Source organism: Malus domestica, chromosome 10 (genome assembly GCF_042453785.1).
Source record: "Malus domestica chromosome 10, GDT2T_hap1".
NCBI lineage: Eukaryota > Viridiplantae > Streptophyta > Magnoliopsida > Rosales > Rosaceae > Malus > Malus domestica.
Genome location: NC_091670.1, coordinates 8,365,492 through 8,383,222, shown reverse-complemented (window position 1 = coordinate 8,383,222; position 17,731 = coordinate 8,365,492). Strand labels below are relative to the sequence as shown.

Sequence of the window (17,731 nt, the reverse complement as noted above, 5' to 3'; positions counted from 1 at the left end):
AACTATGCTGTCGGTAGAAGGTGAAAGGATAAACCTCAGCCAATGACATTCTATGCAGCTGTTTAGCTATAGCTTTTTGAACCTGTACAAACGATTTTTATTTTCTTTTTAATATTTAAACCAAGAAATATAAATTTTGAGTCCAACTTCAAGGTAGATGATCGATTACTCATCAAATAAACTTATTTATTCCAATCATCTTTAAAATAAGAGGAAAAAGAAATAAGCAAAGTTCCGTTGTTGAGCAAGAAATGAAAAATTCATAGAAAGGTATAATCTCCACCACGTAATGTGCACCTACACGCCTTCATTGACGTCGTTTCTCAATTGGATAGATAAAAGTTTTCTTCAAGTCTAAACCCCCTTTCATCAAGTGGTGAATTGACACAATGATTAGGACATTTCTCTTCAGCCCACTACTTTCTGGATACAAACTGTCCCTCTTCCCCTAAAGTAAATTTAGTAACATTGATTCATGCAAAGAAATTCCCTTCTAATCTTCTCAAATGAATACTATTTACACTTTTAATATTCATTCGGGTTATCTGCTCCTATCCAATCCCAGAAATTAGAAATCAAACGAGGCATAATTTCCACACTTGCAGGCAAACAACAGCTAATCAAACAGCTGCAAAAGGATAAATTTACCTTCGACTTCTACAGTCAACTTAAACAAAATTTTAAAGTTGACCTTCTTTCAATATACCTTCCGTCCATCGGTTATCTAATTCAATCCAATCCTAGACATCAAACGTGTAGCGTAGAAACTAGGTAAGCATGGGATTACAGCTCAATACATTTGTTTTCTAAACAAATTAAATCCGACAAAAAGAGAAAGCAATGCCAACAGTTACACGAGAAAATTTTCAACCAACCATGCTAGTCTTGTATTTGTGATTACAAATGTTGAAACAAGGTGTAACCATGGCAGACCTACAACCCCTATTATTACAAATTTCCGCTGTAAAAAACACATCCCTTCGCCGGATGATTATATTGTTATTACCATAAAAAAAAATTAAAAAAAATTAAAAAAAAAAGAGAGCGAGGGAATGAAGGGTATAGAAATTATTTCTGCAATAAAAGGAAGAGTTGTTACTTGGGCCTTCTACGGTAAGGGTATAGAATGTCATCCACACTCTGTTTCACGTAGTTGCCCGCTCTATTCACATTTCTAGCAACACCTGATGCTACTAGTACTGCATTCCTCTTAAACCTGCACATATAAATATAAAGTTTTTGAACTATAAGGTGAAAGATAATAAACAAGACCGGAAATTAAATTAATAAACCATGTGAAAAAAGTCATTGACAAGTGATAACTCATATTCACTGCTAAGTCGAGTTTCTGCCTTACCTGCGGAGGTATTCATCTCCTGCTGAGTGTGCTGGTTTGTAGGTTCGAGGTTGAGGAATAGGCCGACTGTTTTCTGGAGAGGAGACACAAAAAGTTATCAACAAGATTGCTGTAAATGCTATAAGAATATTCAAATCACTTTGACAATTAGTATTCATATATTGAAAAAGTTTGCTGCTTCACCAGAAACACCAGTAAGAAGCATAAGCTGTTAGCATATGAACTAATCAATTATTTCATATTCTTCTAAGACTCCCCATCACATGTTAGTCTCTCTTGTGGAAATCAATCTATATTGAAGTTGCAATTGTAGGGATTCAAACTAAGGATCTCGTTCTTTGGCAAAGTTTGCCAGTTTACTACCATTCCCAAACATTAAAGCTGTTCAGTGGAGACCTAATGTGATCTAGCTCTATTGGATACATAGCCCAATCAATGTGGTGCAGTGCAAAACACTCCCCCTCAGGCAGATCACCTCTTTTGGGTGATTACACATGTGACATGGGGTCCCTCTTTTGGTGATCAGGATTCACGAGTTCTTATATCTATTAAGGTGACCTACAGTTTGTGCCTCTAATACCATGATATAGTTTGTTGAGTTACCACTATCCCAAAAGCATCGACTGTTAGGAAGTGAGGCAAAGAGTTATTGGATGTTCTAAATAGACACAATAAGAAGTTCTAAAAGACGCTAGGCTAGTTGGGTGGTGGGCTGGGGCCTAGCTCCTAGGTCGCTAGACGGGGCTTAGGCGGATTTAAGCAAATTTATTACATATCATATAAATAAGTGCCTATTTATACTTAAAAAAGATACATAATTGTATTGAGATACATAAATTGCAAAATAAAACAGTATATAAATTATAAGGGAAAGTATTAAAATATATTGAACATGAGAAGCAAGTATATAATGAGTGTTCACTCGAATATTCAACAAGTTTGTTACATTTTAATGAAAAAATAAATTGCAAAATGAAAGTTATCAATTTTCTGTATAAGTGAGAGTCGCGACCTCGGCGGGTGCCGAGTCGGGTCTAAGCAGGCTAAGCAGGCGGCTAGGTGCACTAGGGGGACTCCTTAGCAGTTCTAGGCACCCTTTCTTAATTTTCAAACGCTTAGGGATTAATCGGGGTAGTGACCAGGCGCCTAGTGCCTAGGCGGCACTAGGCGGGGATTTTTAGAACAGTTATATATCTGACTTTATACATCAAGCGAGAAACTATAGAGCAAAATAAAGAACAAAACTGGGAAAATTCATTCTGACAGTAACCAAACATACCCTTCGAGAATGCAATAAAATCACACTGCACATTTTCTAAGTTGAGCTCTTCATAATGAGAAGAGAGAGAGAGACACACACAGGGTATATGCTGACAAATAACGTCACATCACTAATCTAATTAACAAGAATTTTGGCATGCATTTCATTTGCAGGACGGGTTTAGAACATGAGACATTTTAGTATCAGAAACTAAGTGCCCCATGGGAGAGATGTATTTGTTCAATATTCATGGAATCAAGACCTTATTGGCATTCCCCCTCCCCCTTAACAAAGTTAAAAGAAACATAAAATGAAAAACTTGATATACCTTCACTATTATGAGCAGGAGCCGGAGCATGCGTATGGACTGCAGGTTTTTTGTCATACAGTACCTGACACAAGCTCGTTATGTCACATATCAACCAAGTTAACGAGAAGATTGTAAGCATAAAAATATGAATATTATGAAGTATCAATGAAACTAGACTTTTAACTTAAACATAAGGATATTAGTCAGATAACAAAGTGATGATATTCCACCAGATAAAATTCGAACAGTCTTCAAGTGTAAAATTATATGTAAAATGAGTTTTACAATTAGAGAAACAAGGAAAAAGAAATAAGAGTCAAGATATAACACCTCGAGACCAACACAAAACGGCAATTCTGCTTGTTTATTATGTGGATCAGCAGGAGTATCTTTTCTGTCCAAGAAGACCGAATAACCAACGCAGGCATATTTAAAATCAGCAAGTGTCCGGTCTGCTTTAGACGCCTCCAATTCAGTTTCTCCCACAATGTAGCTCGGAACTGGGCATATAAAACCATAAATAATAATATATCTTAATCTTGTTGATGCATAAAAACAAATATAAAGTTTCAGATGGTCTCTCAATATATATGATGAAAAATTGAAAACCCGAAAAGATATAATCATCAAATTAACTACTAAATACTCCATAAAGACACAGCCTTTTCTTGTCAGTACGAAAAATATAAGCATCAAATGAGCGTGTAAATGTTGTAGCAGAACTAAAAGCACCACGATTTGATTTCTGGGTGATTGGATTAACAAAACCATCAAATTCATTCATCAATTTGGAGAGAGAGAGAGAGAGAGAGAGAGAGAGAGAACCTTGTTGGAGGGTTTTGGAGAAGCCGACGCAGGTGGGGTATTTGGATTTGGATTTCTGGGTGGAGGAGTAATAGAGGCAACCCTTGCATGACTTTCCCTTGGTCGATGACCCTCCTCCGCCTCCGCCTCCGCTTCCGCTTCCGCCGAGAATAGGATTGGGGTTAGGTTTTTGGATTGGGATTTCTCCATCTCCGCCTTCGCCGTTCTTATCCATTTCTTTCTCTCTCTAACAAAGACTTTCAGATTATTATCTCCGGAATCGAATCAATGAGTCGGCTGAGAATCGTATGATTTCTCCATCTGCTATTTATTTGTTGCTCTCTCCTTTCTTTGCTCTCTGTTTCTCTGGTGGTGTTTTGTTGATTCAGTTTTTTCACTTCCCTCCTTGTCATCTGCACTAGATTGTCCTCCACGGTTCGGTGCTGATCCTACGGTCCAAAAATAAGCGGTAAAACATGTGTAAATTTTTATGAACTTGTACGACTTCGATGTTACTACGAAGGTTTACTTATATCATATAAGTTTTTCTTTTCACTCACTAGAGTTGTAAATGACACACTGCAAATAAAGAGTTGCACATTCCTTTCATTTGTTATGTTTATACGGTGCATTTATGATTTATTTCTTATTAACTTGCCCAAAGTTCCTTGGGACTATAAAATCACTCACTCAAACATACGTCTTACAAGAGTTTAAAGAATTGACAAATGATATATAACGAGTTACGTATGGTGTTAGCTTAAGTTGCGAGCGGTATTCAATTGATGTGTTAGAATTGAGTTAGGCCTAGAGTTCGATTCCCTCCAATTTAATACCTAAACTTCTGCCTACTTGATAGAATTATCATTGCAGATGTGATTCCCCATATCCACACGACGTTGTTTTTATCACATTGGAAAATCTAAACAGTACCGAAGAATGCACGCAAGCCCAAACAAAGCGAGACACCAAATGACGATTTTGACATGATCTACATTGAGGATTCCCCAATTATCCAACCCGTGATATGTCATTAAAGAGGAAATACCTCACACAGAAAAACATGTAAACAAACCCTACAACAGACCACCGGACCACCGGACCACCGATCACAATGCCGAGTTGTATGAAGAACAAGTATCGGTACTGGGATTTAAAAGGAAAAGAAGAAAATATACCATATAATAGTAAGGCTTTTGATGAAAGAGCTGAATACACTAAACTAAACTGCCCTAGTTATGTAATTAGAAGATTAACAAAACAAAGGGCTTATGCAAAAGTCAAAACTATTTAATCGGAAATTTGCTGTACACCTGCTGCTATGTGTTCCCAAACTTCTTACTGGTCGGGTGCAGATAATCACACGCTGCGCCCTTCTTGCAGTGACCACTCTCAAAGAACCTGCACACTTTTAAAGTAGTTCTCCGCAAACCTCCTCCCCCACCGCCACCACCGCCACCACCACCGCCGCCACCACCTCCACTGCCACCGCCACCGCCACCACCGCCACCGCCGCCACCGCCACCACCACCAAATGACGACTGCCTATTCCAGGGCTTGCCACCACCATAACCAGAATCTCCGCCATGTAGGCCGCGATCCCTTTGATTTGAGAACCTATCTCCTCCATTCTGAGTTTGTGCACCCCAACCAGGATTTGTGTTCCCAACTGCTGTCCCTTGACCAGATGGAGCCCAACCTGGATTTGCAGGCGGTCCTTGAGCAGCAGGTTGGACCCAATTAGGCGCTGCATTTCCAGGTACTGGACCTTGACCAGGCCCAGCCCACCCTGGACCCTGTCCCGGAGCTCCCCAATTCATGTTTGTATTTCCCGGCACTTGTCCTCCCCAGGCCATGTTTGGATTTTCCCCAATTGGCGCCCAACCTGCGTTTTGATTCTCTTGCCCCGTTCTTGGCAGAGAACTTTGGTTATCTGGAACACCCATGCTCCAAGGCAACTGGGGTGATAGTGCTGGAGGCTGAATGTATGATTGATTAGCCGGAACTTGGGGTCTCCAAGGATCAGACTGGGGAACACCAGAGAAGCCTGATGAAGGGAAATTTCCAGCTGCATTTCCTGTATTAATAGACGGGGCAGCATTGTTGGTAGATGGAGCATTACCCCAGTAACCATGGGCCGGATGTTGTGCAGGTATAGTAGTAGCACTAATTGGTTCTATCCTTTGGGATGGAGCACCTGTCCGGTGTTGAGTTTCACTCCCAGATACTGGGCCTGAACCAGTCATTTCCTGTTTTGGAACTGAACCAGAAGCCCATCCTAGAGTATCACCACCAGGTGAACGACTGGTCACAGACTGAACCAGATTTTGCAGATTTGAAACAAGATTTTTCACATCTGGCACTTGATTCATTGAAGCATTTACTTGACTCTGCATTTGAAGACTATTTGTGGAGCCCAGAAGTGGAACACTTTCAGACTTGGGTGCTGCATTAATCCCATGAAGAGAGCTTGAGCGATCATTTCCAGAAACTCGCAGTGCACTTTCTGGAGTAGCTACTGTACTAGGTCGCGGCACTCCATTGCCACCCAAGACAGAGCCAGTTGGATGAACAGGGGTGGGTGACCAATTACTTTCATAAGCTTGACCCCTTGCCCCACCTAATGGAGTTCGGGATGGAGTAGGCGAGGGAAAGTTTGTTGTGCTCCACCCATCTGAAGAATACTTGGGGACCTCCACTGATGATGGAGTACCCCTGCCTGAGGAAGGATTAAGTTCGTTTTGAGACCCCCAACTTCCTCCTCCAGCTTGGCCTTCTGTACCCCGCTGAAAGAGACCTCCTTGAGGCTTCCCAGAATGTGCAGGTGTGAGATGTGAATCTTGCACCATTTGGGCCTTTAGAAAACTACTGTCAACCGGTGAAGTGTCTTTCTGGAACTTTCCAGCCAATACATCAGTTACCAGGATAGAATCTTCTTCCTTCTCAGTGTTTTTCCAAACTCTCAAGTTGGCAGGAAAATAGCCAGTGCTGTTCCATTTGCGCAGCTGTGCCATGGAAAATGGTCCCTGAACTTTCCCGGAAGGATCTTTGTAATGCCATATTTTTTCTGCATCATTGATGGTGGCCGTAGATTGCGTTATGCTAGTGGAGAAATGTGCCACTGAATTTCCCGAGCCACCACCAGGAGATGATTCAGATGGTACCATAGACTGCGTACTCCTAACACCTGTTTCTAAACTTGAAATATTTTGTTTCTTCTCCCATTGGTTTGTTTTCAGTGTTTCTCTGTCTCTTCCTTGACCCCATGAATCATTCACTATCTCACCAGCTCCAGTTGTATTTTCTGCTTTGTTGTAGAATCCCTTATTCGACATATTCCTGCTTAACTCCCGATTCGGATTGGAATAATTCCTTGTCCCACTCCAGGAATCATTAAAAGAAGATCCTCCTCTTCGTGGAGAGATTGGATCCCTCCCCTTCCTTCCAAAGGCAGAACCTGTAGATCTAGTGTAACTATCTGCATGGATTGAAAGCTATGTTATCAATGATTGAAGTAATGATTGGATTATACCATCATTCCAGTTAAAAACCTATGATTTAATTAATGACAGAGAAAATAGCACTACAGAATTAAAGGTACAAAAATTTCAAAAAAAAAAATTGAATGGGACCTTGTCTCTTATCATCTCCTTCGTCTTCCTCCTCCTCAGATTCATAACTCGGGTCCATATTTGGATCTGCATGTATTTCTGGAGTTTCCTCTAGTCTACGCTGGCGTTCCTCAGGTGTCTTTAGAAGCTGCAACTTCTCTACACACTCTCTAAGCGTGAAAAGGAAGTTAAGGATTACATCATATCCATTCCTAGTCATCTTAAAGTACCATATAGAACATAAGCACCTCTAAAAAAATATAAAAAGTAGTTTTAAGGTTTTCTTTCCAAGAAATCAAGAAATTAATAAGATTGTGTTATATTAACAGTGAAAATGTGTTTCAGCATCAACTAATGAAAATGGAACTATCAAATAAAACATAAAGAAAAAGAAGACCTCAACTGGTTTAAAGTATCCGTTCACAATTCACTCATTACTTCTAATCATAGCAGGAAAAAAAAAAACACATGAGAGAGAGAAAGGGAGAGTTCACTTTCCGCCTTTACCAACATAAAGTTTTTAAGTTTTCTGGAAATCACTAATATAAGAAACAGGTCAACTTATATCGAAGGCCACAGCCTTGGAATAGAGCAAGAAAATATAAAATTACATCAAATAGCTCAGACTGCAGGAAAGAGAGTAGTGCATAAGGTTCCAACACATTCAAACAGCGCGCACCAAGAAAAGGGAAAAGATTTCTGCACATCATATTTCACCTCTTGCACACCCGTATTTTTTCTAGCCATTGGATTGAACAAAAAGGGTAATCAAGGGCCAAAATTAATATGGGTGTGTAGAACTAGAAGGTAAAAAAGGGTCTGCAGAAAATCACTCCCCCACAAGAAAATTGTGCACAAAAATGTATTAAACATGAAAAGTAAAGGATATTCCTTCCTGCGCCCTTTTTCACTAGCTCGATCGCGAAGATGACTGAGTCTCACTATCTCTGTTTCTAACCACTATCAGAATAAAAAATAAAAACAAATAAATAATCCATCAAAGAAAAGCAACAAAAATTATTGAATTTAGACCTACAAGATTAAGAGTTGAGTCAACACTAAAGGAGCCAGATTCCATATTGTATCCAAGAAGAGGAAGACAAAAACAATCATTTTTAAAGAACAAATCTGGTCGAGATTATTAGAAATTAATTGGGGAAATGCAACTAGTTCTTGCCGATATTCCTATGTTGCAGACAAGTTAGGTCTTTGATCTCCTCATGAAAACATTAAAACTCCGCTAGCAAATGGCATAGGATGGCTGCAAAGAACTCGAGCTGCTCATAAGTTCAAGATTGCATTGAGATTGTTTTATATTTGAGTTGATCTGGAACCCAACCATACAACAACAACAAAGCCTTTTCCCACTAAGTGGGGTCAGCTATATGAATCCTAGAACGCCATTGCGCTCGGTTCTGTGTCACGTCTTCCGTTAGATCAAAGTACTCTTACGTCTTTTCTTAAGAGTCTCTTCCAAAGTTTTCCTAGGTCTTCGTCTACCCCTTCGGCCCTGAACCTCTGTCCCATAATCGCATCTTCTAACCGGAGCGTCAGTAGGCCTTCGTTTCACATGTCCAAACCACTGTAACCAATTTTCTCTCATCTTGCCTTCAACCATAGGGTTACAAAAATCAAGCACCTGCCTATCTCAAGCTTAGGTATTTAAGCAATGTCACTCTATGTTATACAGCATTTTGAAATATATAAATGAGGGGCTAAGGCTAATACAAGGATCGACAGCTTGATTAATTAACAAAGCTCAGCAAGTGAAATCAAGCTTGAATTTTGGGATTCAAAGGTCGGCCTTTACATGTTCAAGACCAATTCGAAGTGCAACCATGTTGCTCGACATCAATAGCATTTAGATGTCCAGTTAAGTTGGAAAAAGGAAAAAAGTTGCTTCACCTAGGCTTTGTATGCAACCGTTTAAAGAGAGACCTACTTACAAGTAGAAAGGAAAACCATCACAACGTAGTGCTAATAGCAACTTGTACTCAACCTTAGACACAAGTTTACTACATGGTGATGGTGTAACCTACCCCAAATACCTTCTAAATTGAAAATCATAATAACACGAAAAAATTCTCTGTTGTGTCTTAATGTGTGGTACAGATAAGAAATACCAAAGTCAATTACACTTGGAATCCATGACTCCATAACCTCTATAATCAAGACCACTGTTGTAAGCAATATGCGAAGCAAGGTTTCGCTTTACAAGCCAATACCTAAAGTTGGAGAACCAAACACAGAAAGAAGCCTACTTGGCCTAAAAAGACAACAAAACAAACCTAGGTTCAGATTGCTTGCCATGGCCTTTATTTCTCTGGTTCTTACAACAATGAGCCAGTCACCCAACACACATGTGTGGAGTTCAACAAACTCTTTCTTTATCACTTTTGCAGATTAAAGGCTACTTATTTTATCTTCTATTTCTTGGAGGAAGGAAAGCTGTTCTTAATTACCTTTTATCAGTGGTTTCTGCATTTTTTCTGGCCAATACAGTTCCATTATATTGTATGCAGTTCACAGCTTGTATTTTTTTCGACTAATAATAATTTAAAACTAGTTATTTTATATTCAAGTATATTATAATTTTCTCCATAGAGGACACACAGCCGAAAATTCCTCTCCATAGAGAACACTCAGCTGAAAATTGCAGTCATGATAATATTTTCTTCACCATCATCATCGTCCTGGCATCATCATATTTTCTTTTGCTTTACCTCTCAGTGCAACATAACTTTCCTATGTGCACTCCAAAACTTTATCCTGGCAACCAAATCTACAGCCATCCCTAATTCCAATGCTGTAAAATAGATCTTAATTTTGAGATGTACAAAATTACCAATCAACCCTTGATGCGATATGATACATGTGCAAGCCTAAGCATACATGCAACATGTGCAAGCCTATGCGTACATGGAACATGTCCAAGATGCAAATAAAATATGTAAAGAAAAAAATTAACAAGCCTGAAAACTATTTCAACGGAAAAAAAGGGAAAGAGTTTTACATCTTTGACTCTGACTGCTTGGAGCACCGTTGCTTTCTCTTGAACATCACCCTGCAATCAACAACTTTCTCAGGACAAAATGAAAATTAACATCAACACACAAAAGTAACAATAGAACATAGAAATACCACAGTAAGCCGATTGATAAGTCCACATTTTATGCTCTGACGCAGTCGCTTGCATTCGTCCTAAAAATAAAACAACACGGAGATATATCAAACAATTGACATCCAAATGAAAGTAGAAACCAAAAAAAAAAAAAAAAAAAAAAAAAGAAAAATTCAATCTCTCCCAATAAAGAGGTCAGAGAAAACTACACTTTCCATTGGATGTGAGAATTAGTCACATTTCCCTTGTAACATATTTTGCCCAATGGCAAGCATTATCTGTCTTCCTAACGTTATTTCTAATAGAGGCCATCCCCTTGAGAACAAGAATGTGCAAATCATGTCTCTTTAAGAGCCACAATTATGTTATTTTTTAACCGAGTTTGGAATTGAAATGAAATAGTTAGTTATATGCTAAATCACCTCAGTGAAATCTTGGTTTGAGATGATATCAATTGAAATGATCTCTGTCTTGTTTAAGTTTAATATCTCCAGCAAGTCGTCTGTCATCCTTTTACCAACTTTATATGGCTCAGCACCTTTGCATGTACCTGTTCAGGAATCATTTAAACAATGAACCTTACAATTCTGCTGGTTTAATGCCTTCTTTGCTCAGGCCAAAAGTACAATGAAAGACAATTAATCAAATAGTTACCTATAACTTGGACCAGCCTATACAAATCTTGCTTTTGACCACTACCAGAAATTCTAATTCTGACAAACGAGCCAGCAACCTTATCTTGAAAGTTATCCAGATCATCAAGTAGATCTTCCACTAAATTACGCCTTAAGAAAATTAGATTAATGTTGTGCAAATCAATGGCTGCAAAGTCGTCAATATTAGATTGAGGTCCTTTCCCATCACCCTTTTTACGTGTTTTACGTCTCTTATCTTTACTGGCCTTTTCCGGGGTATCAGAGTTGCCATCAACCTCCAACTGATTGCCTTCGGTATCAGCAACACTCCCTCGAAGATCATCAACGTGAGCATCCTCTTTTACAAGAAAGTGGGATTCAAGAAGCCTTAACATTTCAAAATGCCCAACACGTGGTTTCCCAAATATATTTTGAAGCCTTATATCACAAACTATCTGACTTTTTCGGCGAGGGTCACGAAGTTTGTTCCTTTTTATATATTCTAGCAAGAGAGCCTGAACATCAAACTGAGATAATGCAGACTCGTCACCATCTCTCATGTGCATAACCAACTCCAGAATTTCCTTTGATGCCCACCCTGTACTGTCACCTGCAGATGGGCCTTCAGAACCAGTTGCTGTAGCTGGACTTGATGAATCCCTCCCCTTTGCACGGGTTCTCATTCGTTTTTTGGACTTTCTACTTTTAGAGTTAACTAAATCCAAATTTTCAGAGTTGTCTGAATCAGAACCTCCACCATCATTAGCATCATAGGGTTCATCACGTGACTTCTGTTTATTAGCACGTCCAGTTGAACCTTTCCATGGATTCTTGGCCTGAACAAGGTCATCAAGCGTTAGGGATAACTTCTCTTTTAAGTCTATCCAATAATCCTTGAAGAGGTACTCCCAGCTGCTTTTATCATCAAAATTGACTTCATCCTGCCCAAGCACAGCAAAAATAAGTATAAACTGAATGCCACCGTGAGCAATTAAACATGTGAAGTGAAAATAGTACATGTTTAAGGACAAATGGTTTAAAGGTAGAAAATTCCTGAAATAGTTCCAAAATGTTCTAAACTCTAAATGATCAATCTGTTATTTGAGCAGTAATAACAGTGTGTAATGTAATTATCTCATTAGGATTAGTAGCATGGAGTGATGTAAATCTATATGAGCAAAACTCTGGTTTAGCCTTTTATATTCAAAATAACAACAAAAACTACATGATAAATTAGGAAGAACCTGGAATTATAGTTATACAGCTGTATTGTCATCCTTTTGACAACAATAACAAATACTGGACAGACTTTACAGAAAATTTGGGATTGGGTGTCATTTGAATTGCATGAAAACAAAAAAATATGCGCCATTAGGACCACACTTTTTTTTTTTTTTATAAAGAAACAATTGTATTAAGATCAAAGGATAAGCCCGCGCTATTTTAATTAGCAGTTTATCCTACTTCCTGCAGAGGGCTGGACAGCTTTTTCATGTATACATGAATGCTAGCATTCCAGGTGGTCATAAATGCTATTTATCAAGATTTCAAATAATTTAAACTACCTATTAATAGAACCCTCTTACCTATTATTAATAGAACCCTCTTTGTCAACCAAAAGAGGGTTGAAAAGACCAAATAAACTTCTATCACCAAAAAAAAAAAGATGGGAAATAATGTAATTTCACAAAACTAAATCTTGCTGTTTTTTATTGAAGCCTCACCTACATGTGATTTTAGCATATATCTAATATTAAAAAAATAAAAAACAAAAACTTCTCTTCCCACTCCCACGTTCTCTCTCCTTCCTTCCTTCCCATTTTAAAAACAAAAATAAAAAATGTTCACATACACCAAGTGTGTTGGCATATGCTAGTAATAATAATAATCATCATCATCATCATCTAAACTACCTAACCCCTCTTTGTCAGCCAAAAGAGGGTGAAAAGAAAATTTGCACCATCTACACAAGCAATGATAGACATAATCCCTAAGAGGGTGAACATATGTAACACCTCAACCATTTCACATGAGCTTTCCAGCCACATTATATCTTATCTTCCCTTCTTTCTTGTTCATTTTTGCACAAAATTATAACCAGGCACTTTATTATGCCTTAACTTTCGAACCAATGCATGGAATTACAATTAGATGTTTTATTCTTGAAGCCATATTTTCCAACATATAATAAAAGAATTCTTATAAATGAAAAGAACATTACAAAACAAAAATACTCAATCAAACTAGTTTCCCTTAAATTTATTAACATGTCCAATGTATAATTCCAGATATATGACCTGCACAAACTCATTACGTTCTCATTAATTTCTTTTCTCTTCTTTTTATAGGTAACACGAAAATTTTATTTTTAAGAAAAAACAAGTGGAAACAGTGTTCATCGAGTGAACTAGGGTCCGCAAAAAGGGAACTCAAACAAAACAAGATGAGAACAGGGGAAAATAGCTTATCAAGACAAACCTCAGACAGCAACAAACCTAGGACAAAATCACCAGGGAAACCAAGATACTGCTGATTCCCAGTTCACATCCACAATTAGAAGAAACTAGGGAAGTCACAAACCTTATTACATACAAGGCCCACAAAGACCACCCATATGTACAAGCTTTGTTGTTTCTTTTTATCCTTTTGGCTAACTGATTTTTCAGGATGTAGCAAAAATAAATTTCTCAACACACTACCTTCACTCACTAAAACACTCCCAAGAAAGATATAACCCTTGACCCTGATCATGACAATGCTAGCAAAAGGAATATAAAAAAGTAATTAGGGAATAACAAAAGAAAGAAGGCAAACCTTGTCCTTGTTTCCTTGCTCATTCTTTTCAATCATCATGACAGTTTTCATGCATGTCTCACAGAAGCCTTTGTTTCCTCGAACACATAAGATAACAGCATCTTTGATACAGCCCTTGCACAAGGAAAAGGTACATGTATAACACATGTAGTGGGCAGTCTTCTCACAGTTGCTACAAAGGTGCCAACCTAAAATACATTTGTTAATACATCAGATACTGCCCAGCAATCCAAAAGAACTAAAATAATTTTCATATAAGCAATTTTATATTGATGTTAAGTGATGAACCCCAAGTCACACATGTAAAAGAACTGGTGCTTATAAGATGAAGAGTTCAAAATACAGCCATAATGCCTGCAATCTCTCTCAAAAAAGACATTGGCTACTAGATAAACTAAAAGTCTAAAACCACACGAAAAAATAAAAAATGAAGCAGACACACATAATTTCCAGGTTAAGGCTAGAGTCTGAACTAATGTAAATGATGAAAACTTTTCATGAACCCTTTCTTCCAAAAACAAAAAAAATGGTTGACTCGTCTTTCCCTGAGCATGGGTTGCTAGGGCACTTGGTAAGAGTTTGGTACTTATTTTGTTACTTTAACTTAACCGTACACGATACAGAGGGGGTCAGATTTAGAAGGGTGTAACATTTTCAGTGAGTACGAAATTCAAAATTTGGCAAAGTAGGGCTTGATATTAGGTCTGATATATTTCTCCTCCTAAATCTTGAGTTTTATTTGACCTGCTTAACTTAAGTCCCCATTCCATATTCTAACATAATCATATGAGCAGCTGTAACTCTTTCTCTCTCTCATTCTTACTGTAAAGCCATTACAGAAAGAATACAGTTAGCTGAAGGCACGAACTTCAGTGCTCAATACACAATGTCCTTCAATTCCTTAATTAGCTGTCGATCATAGGTCATGACATCAGCAATTGTTTCTCCCTTTGTCATTATAAAAGAAAATCTAAACCAAGGAACAAAAAACTGATCCCTATCTGCAGAAAAAGTAATGCCCTCCTCTTGGTAACACCCATATCTCAACAACTCATGAATACATTTGTAAACGATTTCAATTTTTTACAACTGCAGGTACTTGTAGTCACAACTCTAAACAAATACAAAATCACTAGGAAACTAACTACTATCTTCAAAGCACACAAGCTTCCAAGGACAATTAACAAGTAGTCACTCAAATAATCATGTTCCAGGTCGGTAATTACAACCATGCAGCCCCAAATCAACTCTAACTAGACAATAACAAGAAATTTCAGTACAAACTGTCCAATACTTCATGATACTGAAAGTAAGCAAAACAATATCTCTTTGAAAAAAAAAATTCACCAAAACTATCAGTATTTTAGATATATTTTTCAGATAATTTAAGAAAACACTGACTCAATCATCACTGCCACTAAAGAAGCACTAATGCAGCTACAGTTTGAAGCTACAAAACAGCATGCTAAACACATGAAGGATGGTATGCAGCAATTTACCACAATTCCATCGACCCTTAGCCCGAAAGAAGGCCTCATCACGATTAACACATGAAGGATGGTATGCCTTGGGACATCCCCTGAAAACCACCGATTAAACTAATCAGTTAACCAATCACAGAAGTAAAGAACCACAAGCAGTAAGCAAGGTTTAACTGACCTGCGGTCACAAAGCACAAGCTCTCCCCCATCAAAGCAAATGAAACAGACATCCTCTTCCAATTTCTTCTTTGAAAGGAGTTTTCCTGTGTCAATAGAACTCTTCACACGCTTCCTCTTCCTGCCACTGCTGGCCCTTTTCATCTCCTCCTCCTCTTCCACCTCCATTTCTTCTGCTTCTTCCTCTGCTGCCCCTGTCTCCTCTGCCTCAGTTGTCTCCTCCGCCTCAGTTGTCTCCTCCATTACATCATCACCCATATCCACCTCCCCCACTGTGTCAGTCTCGGCCAACATGTCTGCCGCATTCTCCTCATCATCTCCCCCTGCGTCATCCTCATCTCCTTCCACTTCGGCCTCAGCCTCCTCTTGCTCAGCTTCGGCCTCAGCCTCCTCTAACTCCGCTTCGGCCTCAGCTTCCTCTCCCACTGCCTCGTCCCTATCCTCCCCTCCTACCGCCTCAGTCTCAGCCTCCTCTCCCCCTGTCTCGGCCTCAATCTCCTCTCCCTTGGCTTCGCCTGTCATTTGTTCTGTTTTGTTCGTCATTGAAAGCACAGTCTCCTCAGCCGTTTCAGCCACATTAGACTCCTCGGCCTCCTCCTTGTCCAAGTTAACCACAGCAGCTTCCTCAGGCAACACCTTCTCCTCTGTATCCAGTGCCTTTTCATTCACATCCCCAACCTCAGTTTCCTCTGTGGCGTGACCGTCAGCCACATCCATCTCCTCCACAACCTCAGTTTCCTCTTTCACGTGACCTCCGGCCACAGTCATTTCCTCCTCCACCTCAGTTTCCTCTGTCAAGTGACCTCCAGCCACATGCATCTCCTCCTTGACCTCCGTTTCCTCTGTCACGTGGCTTCCAGCAACATGCATCTCCTCCTTGATCTCCGTTTCCTCTATCACGTGACCTTCTACCACATTCGTCTCCTCTTCCACCACCAACTTCTCTCCCGGGTCAGCAGCAGACTTCTCCATCGCCGCCCCTAAATCCTCCACTGCGTCAGTTTTAATAGTCTCATCAGCCACCACCACTTCCTCCACCACATCCTCCATATCCGTACCCCCCTCCTTACACCCGCCTCCAATCCCATCCCCATCGCCTCTCCCTACTGAAGCCGGTACCAAATCAGATTCTCCGTCGAACCTGAGCCCCGAGCCCCCATGCTCGGGCTCGGGTACAGCCTCCGGGTGGCATTGCGGCTCGCTGTTCCGGAGCTCCTCACCTGTGTGAGGCCACGGCAAAGCGTCGTCTTGGCGTGAAATCGAAGGCTCGCTCACCTTGGAAGCATCTTCCTCGTCCGCTTCCATGGCAGTTACTGAAATTGGAAATCGGAGATTGAAAACCCTAATATCGAAAGAGCTAGGGTTAGGGTTTTAAGCTCCCCGGTTCCCCTGAAGGGTTATATGTCGTCGTTTTATCGTCACGCAATAAAACGGTTGTATAAACTGAGGAGAGCAGTAGCGAAGGAGAAGGAAGCAACTGCCACGACGGCCAAAGAGAAGAAATGGCGTAAGCAACAATGGGTTTTTTTTTGGCGGCTCGCTGGTTTGGGACGTGGGCTGATTTGCGTAAAATTACTAAAAGCTCCAAAGTCACACCTACACCAGACCTAAATCGACTTTTCAATTTTAGGACCACCGTTCAATTTATATTTGTTACGTATTTAAAAAATACATGGTTTTTTTTTTTTATATGTGATAAATTGATTACATTAAGAAAATCTCTCATACTACCTGCCTTCTTTTGATAGTCCTAAACCTGGTAAATTATACACAACACAAAAAATCAAGTGTTTAGATTAAGCCTTAAGGCTCTTAACAAGTTTGATTGATAACCGGCAAATCCGTTTGTAACCTCTTAACTAATGGGTCGGTTTGAGTAAACCAACGAATACCTATTTCAACAAGTTAAGAGTAATGCTAATCTAGCAATTTGACATACCTATATACAAGAATCTAACATGAACTACCCCCTATTGTAAGTTCTTGTCTCATGTGGTATCACTATCACCATATGAGGGTTGCAATCCCCCTCCCCGTTTTCCTTTAGCAATTTTCTCTCGCATAGAACTTAAAATAGTAATATCGCTCATAATAAATATTTAACTACTTGGAATAATGAAATTTATGTTTTAATTATTTTTTCAAACTCGAATTTCGCAA

The 17,731-nt window shown here is 39.3% G+C and overlaps 2 protein-coding genes across 2 annotated transcripts; both read right to left on the bottom strand.

The window, feature by feature from the left end:
* Positions 1-863: 863 nt before the first annotated feature.
* Positions 864-4,237, bottom strand: LOC103453786 (uncharacterized). The gene is made up of 5 exons (XM_008393364.4): positions 3,754-4,237; positions 3,259-3,428; positions 2,947-3,010; positions 1,358-1,430; positions 864-1,216 (listed from the first exon to the last, which is right to left on the bottom strand). The coding sequence occupies exons 1-5, from the start codon at positions 3,965-3,967 to the stop codon at positions 1,096-1,098; spliced, it is 642 nt and encodes a 213-aa protein (XP_008391586.1). The 5' UTR covers positions 3,968-4,237; the 3' UTR covers positions 864-1,095.
* Positions 4,238-4,743: 506 nt separating this feature from the next.
* On the bottom strand, positions 4,744-17,183 carry LOC103453785 (zinc finger CCCH domain-containing protein 19-like). The gene is made up of 10 exons (XM_008393363.4): positions 15,573-17,183; positions 15,413-15,492; positions 13,914-14,101; positions 11,119-12,040; positions 10,887-11,014; positions 10,485-10,544; positions 10,357-10,407; positions 8,233-8,303; positions 7,365-7,519; positions 4,744-7,210 (listed from the first exon to the last, which is right to left on the bottom strand). The coding sequence occupies exons 1-10, from the start codon at positions 16,874-16,876 to the stop codon at positions 5,052-5,054; spliced, it is 5,118 nt and encodes a 1,705-aa protein (XP_008391585.2). The 5' UTR covers positions 16,877-17,183; the 3' UTR covers positions 4,744-5,051.
* Positions 17,184-17,731: the final 548 nt, after the last annotated feature.

Excerpts from the sequence above, each read along its gene's own strand:
- LOC103453786 (XM_008393364.4), bottom strand. The coding sequence starts at position 3,967 with ATGGATAAGAACGGCGAAGGCGGAGATGGAGAAATCCCAATCCAAAAA. Across the intron at positions 1,431-2,946 it reads TCCTGCTCATAATAGTGAAG|AAAACAGTCGGCCTATTCCT; the intron begins GTATATCAAGTT and ends TCTCCTCTCCAG. Across the intron at positions 1,217-1,357 it reads GGAGATGAATACCTCCGCAG|GTTTAAGAGGAATGCAGTAC; the intron begins GTAAGGCAGAAA and ends TTATATGTGCAG.
- LOC103453785 (XM_008393363.4), bottom strand. The coding sequence starts at position 16,876 with ATGGAAGCGGACGAGGAAGATGCTTCCAAGGTGAGCGAGCCTTCGATT. Across the intron at positions 12,041-13,913 it reads AGCAAGGAAACAAGGACAAG|GATGAAGTCAATTTTGATGA; the intron begins GTTTGCCTTCTT and ends GTGCTTGGGCAG. Across the intron at positions 7,211-7,364 it reads AGGAGATGATAAGAGACAAG|ATAGTTACACTAGATCTACA; the intron begins GTCCCATTCAAT and ends CAATCCATGCAG.